This window comes from Emiliania huxleyi (genome assembly GCF_000372725.1).
Source record: "Emiliania huxleyi CCMP1516 unplaced genomic scaffold EMIHUscaffold_495, whole genome shotgun sequence".
Classification (NCBI taxonomy): Eukaryota; Haptophyta; order Isochrysidales; family Noelaerhabdaceae; genus Emiliania; species Emiliania huxleyi.
This window is the reverse complement of record NW_005198280.1, coordinates 31,933-36,764: the sequence shown is the minus strand read 5'-3', so window position 1 is coordinate 36,764 and position 4,832 is coordinate 31,933. Positions and strand designations below refer to the sequence as shown.

Sequence of the window (4,832 nt, the reverse complement as noted above, 5' to 3'; positions counted from 1 at the left end):
CCGCTAAGTCTTTTTTGCCCGTCAAGCCGCTCTAGCGGCGCTGCGCGCCGCAAAGAGAGCGCGGCGCGTGCGGAGGAGCACGCGCTGCACACGCACCGCGAAGGCCGTCTCACGAGTCGGCGAGCCGAGCCCCATTCATAGCAAAGAGTGTGAACGGCGCCTCTTCACACCTCGAGCCGTGAACACCGTCCGGCGCCTTCTCACCGCCCCAAGGGCGCTGCGCGCCGTGCAAACGGCGCCGAGCGTTCAGCGCAGCACACGTGCGACACGCCACTCGCACGGCGTCTGTTAAAACGGCTCCTCGAGCCCTATCCGAGTCGAAAAGTGTGAGAACCGTCATTTCACACCTCGAAACCGCTAAGTCATTTTTTCGCCGTCAAGCCGCTCTAGCGGCGCTGCGCGCCGCAAAGAGAGCGCGGCGCGTGCAGAGGAGCACGCGCTGCACACGCACGGTGAAGGCCGTCTCACGAGTCGGCGAGCCGAGCCGTATTCATAGCAAAGAGTGTGAACGGCGCCTCTTCACACCTCGAGCCGTGAACACCGTCCGGCGCCTTCTCACCGCCCCAAGGGCGCTCCGCGCCGTGCAAACGGCGCCGAGCGTGCAGCGCAGCACACGTGCGACACGCCACTCGCACGGCGTCTGATAAAACGGCGCCTCGAGCCCTATCCGAGTCGAAAAGTGTGAGAACCGTCATTTCACACCTCGAAACCGCTAAGTCATTTTTCCGCCGTCAAGCCGCTCTAGCGGCGCTGCGCGCCGCAAAGAGAGCGCGGCGCGTGCAGAGGAGCACGCGCTGCACACGCACGGTGAAGGCCGTCTCACGAGTCGGCGAGCCGAGCACTATTCATAGCAAAAAGTGTGAACGGCGCCTCTTCACACCTCGAGCCGTGAGCGCCGTCAAGCGCCGTCTCACCGCCCCAACGGCGCTCCGCGCTTTGCTAACGGCGCCAAACGTGTAGCACAGCACACGCGCGACACGCCCCTCGAACGGCGTCTAATGAATCGGCGCCTCGAGCCCTACCCGAGCCGAAAAGTTTGAGTTTTGTCTCTTCACACCTCCAAACCGCTAAGTCTTTTTTTCGCCGTCAAGCCGCTCTAGCGGCGCTGCGCGCCGCGTAAAGAGCGCGGCGCGTACAGAGGAGCACTCGTGCAGTAAATTTCTTTTTCTTTCTTGTTGCTGCGAGGAAACAAACGGAAGGCAGACACACACATGACGCATCGCTCTCGGTCCCACAGACATCCCGCACCCGGGCCGCCTTTCACAATTGAATCCTTCGGCTGCTCTGCTCTCCTCGGCTGCGCCCGCTCACTTAGCCGTTTCCCAACCCCAGATCGCCGAGTCGCTTAAAGATGTCGCACCGCTTTGCGGCCTCGACCGGCGTCGTCGCCGCCAATCGAGCCGAAGAGGAACCTGGACCGCCCGGTCCAAGTGCACTGGCTGCGCGGGTGCCGGGCGTCTCAAACTTCCGCTTCTTCGCGTTGCCCGGCGTCTTGGTAGGGCCTCCGCCTGGCGGCGGTGCTTCTGTCTCGATTGCCGGCTCGGAGTGCGCCACGCAGATGCGCACAATGTCGGTTCCGTAGTCCCGGACTTTGCCACGGCCGAAGCCGTCGATGAGTTGAAGCCGCTCGATTTTGCAAGGCCGGCGGGCGACGATAGCATCCAGCTCTTTGTTGGTGAAAACGTGGTAAGCAAGGATACCTTTGGTCTTGGCCGTTTCGGTGCGAAAGGCAACAAGCGCCGCATGAAGCGCGCCGGCCTGCACGGGCGGAGGCTGGAAAGAGACCGACGGGGCGGTCTGCTTCGGAGGCCGAGCCCCAGTGCCCGGCGCCCCGGTGCCGCCGCCGACGGATCGCATTGTCTGAGCAGTCTACAATCTACCTCAGAGCAATCTACCTCAGAGCAATCTACCTCAGAGCAATCGCCTCCACGAGAGGAGCGAGGAAAAGAATTCTTCGGCCGCGCTCCCCAGGAAAAGAAGAAAACCGGCGGTGAAATATTCGAGGTGGGGTAAAAAAGAAGTTGTGCCCTTTACTCCCAGCGCTTTTTCTCAGTGTATGTAGCTCTTTCTTGCGTTCGGCGGTAGAGATCTAACTAACGCCGCCCCCCCACAGCAAATCGGTTTGTGCCCTTAAATAGTGCGATTTTCCACCGAGGTCAAGCGAAAAATGGGCCACGAAAAATCGCACGAGATCCAAAACTCAGCAATTCACCCTCGGTACGGTACTTTTAGCTTACTGGGAGAAAAGGGAGAGGGGGTTGTGTTCTAGTGTTCTCTAGGCCCCTAATAAGGGCCCTACGCGCGGCGTGAGAGCTCGGAAGCGAGCTTTGCACGGCGATCTCTCTCTCTCTCGGGTAGCTACATACACTGAAAGATTCGGCCTTCTCTGGCTGGTCGATCGAATCTACCTCCTGAATCGCATTTCACAAATCTCTCTCGCAAGTCAGCCGTCGCTGTTCGCGAGAGCGGCATGGCGTTTTGCTCTCGCTCGAGCACGAGCGTGCACCGTGCATCCATGCTCCGCAATTGGCGCCAGTTTCACTGCTCTCTGCCTCGCCGTTGCATTTGCGCCCGTGTGCGTGCGCTCGGCAAATTCTCTCTTGCGCTTGCCCGCCTTCGCCTCTCTGTCACTCCCGGAACGCTGCGCCACTCTCGCACTGCCTCGCTCGACATGATCTGACGTTGGTGCCACCGGAATCGCTTCCTCTCGCTCCAACGGCTCACGCTTCGTGCTTTCGCAACACTAGGTGCTTCGCATCAACTTGGAGCGGAGAGCGAGCGTCTGCCGCCTCGTTTTGCGGCCACACACCACCACTCGAGCTGCGCCGTCGCGCCGCTCGAAGCAGCCACCGCCCACTCGGTCGCAGCTCCAGCGCTCGCCGCGCCAAGGAGCAATGGCGAGGCGGCGCCTCGCATCGGCGATGGCCGACACTTTGCCGCCGTGACGCGCGGCGATCTCCGTCCCGCCGCCACCTCCACCTCTCTCATCGCCGCCGCCACATGCGATCGCCTCCGGCGAGCCAAGCCGTGCTTGCACTAGCGTAACTTGCCGTTCCGAGCAGACAGCGGAGGGATGGCTGCGGTTAGGGTTAGGGTTCCGGGTGGAGGAGGTGCTCGGGTTAGGGTTAGCACCGCTCCGAGCTAGGGTTAAGTTAGGGTTAGAGCTCCCCGCCGCGGCTCGAAGAAGGGCTCGAAAATCGTTAAAAACGGCCCTCCCGCCAAAAAATCGCGCGCTGCGCGCGCAGGGAGAGAGAGAGAGGGAGAGAGGGTCATTTACCGCCGCCACAACAACACCTCGGCGCTCGCCCGGGAGAAAGTTGCCGAGCGTAGCGCGGCAACTTTCCCGGGGCGAGCGCCGGCCGCGCCGAAAAACGCTGTTTTTGCGAAAACGGTGGAGGCCGCCCCGCGCTACCGCCCCATCAAATCCGCACCGCCCGAATCCCTCCGGAAGGCGCTCAAAATGCCGACGCGGGAGGGCGAAAATCGCCTCGCTTCAGAGCCCGCGAGAGGACGGGCCCCACGCCGCCCCACGAACGACCCGCGCAACCCGCGACCAACAGCCGTGCGGAGAATCGGCAGGAGACGTCCGCAGCCCCAAGGATCGCCCTCGTCCGATACAACCACCGACCACCATGACCACCCCCGCGCGCGGTGCAAATCTTCAGGCCCTCTGCTCAACTTTGGACGACCGACTTTAATTCGGGTGCTAAAGCAGCTCGCACGGGCCCATCGCGCCGTCCCCGCCCCCGCCCGCCCCCGCCCGGCAGGCCCGGCGCCGCTGGCTTCCCCCGCGCACCTCACGGGGCGCCATGACACCGCCTGCCAGGCGGCCTGCGTGCAGCAGTGCGGGACAGCAGCTGCTACATTCCTCGCCTCCCGACGGCCACGGCGCCGCCCCGCGGTCGAAGCTCGCAAAACCACGCACGGCCCCGTCCACACCGCTCACCGGACGCCCGCTCGCGCCGCCCGCGGACCCCTCTCCCGCCAAACCCGCCCCTCTCCTAGCCCCTCCCAGAAGCCGCCACACAGGCCTCGCCTCGCCTCGCACCAGCCCCCAAAAAATAGGGAGCCATTTCTGGGGCTCCACCAGGCCATTCCCTATCGATTATTTCCCCAAAACTTTTTTCCGTGAGACGAGCGGACCACTACATATCGGCGGCGCCACGACCTTCAGACAAGTAGACCGACAGCAATCTCTCGACCGACTGTCCTCTGCGGCCTCTCGGCTGAGAAAGACACCTCAACAACTGCAACTTCTCCTCTGCCCGGCCGGCGGCGGCTCCTCAGCAGCGGAGAGTTCGGTCGCATGGGTATACAACGAATGCAACTCTCTGCGCCTCGGCTCGATGGAGCTTGGGAGCACCGTGCGCGCCGGCTGCACGGCTCAGTCGCGCCGGCGGTACAAGATGGGCGGCGCCTCGACGTCCTCTTCGCTCTCCTCGTCGTAGAGGCTCGCCTGCAGCTGCACGAGCCGCTCGCCGCCGCGTCCGCCGCCGAGCGCCTCGTCCACCGCGGCGCCCACGCCCATGGAGAGCCACCTCTGCTGGCTCGCGGGCGGCGAGAGGGGCGAGTAGAGCAGCATGCCGCCGCTCGTCGAGAGGAAGGAGACCTCGTGGCCGAACCTCTCCTCGAGCCGCGCCACGAGCTGCGAGAGGCGGAGCTCGCCGCCCCCGCCATCCACCTCCACGCGCGACCACTCGCTCCACGCCTCGCCGCGAGCGCCGTCGGCCGAGGCGGGCAGCTGAAACGTCTCGGGCGGCTCGGGCTCCGACAGCGCCACCAGCGGGAAGCCGAGTTTGAGGTATGAGTTCCAAAAGGCCTCGGCCCCGGCG

The 4,832-nt window shown here is 64.1% G+C and overlaps 2 protein-coding genes across 2 annotated transcripts in view; both read right to left on the bottom strand.

The window, feature by feature from the left end:
* Window positions 1-1,311: 1,311 nt before the first annotated feature.
* On the bottom strand, window positions 1,312-1,857 carry EMIHUDRAFT_246198 (hypothetical protein; the record flags this gene model as incomplete). The annotated part of the gene is made up of 1 exon (XM_005767413.1): window positions 1,312-1,857. The coding sequence occupies one exon, from the start codon at window positions 1,855-1,857 to the stop codon at window positions 1,312-1,314; it is 546 nt and encodes a 181-aa protein (XP_005767470.1).
* A 2,527-nt stretch (window positions 1,858-4,384) lies between these two features.
* EMIHUDRAFT_459406 (hypothetical protein) overlaps window positions 4,385-4,832 on the bottom strand; it is a gene marked incomplete at its 3' end in the record, with an annotated part of 6,063 nt that continues 5,615 nt past the window's right edge. The window contains exon 11 of the mRNA XM_005767412.1: window positions 4,385-4,819. Coding sequence (XP_005767469.1) covers window positions 4,385-4,819 — 435 coding nt within the window. The remainder of the gene's footprint in view (window positions 4,820-4,832) is intronic.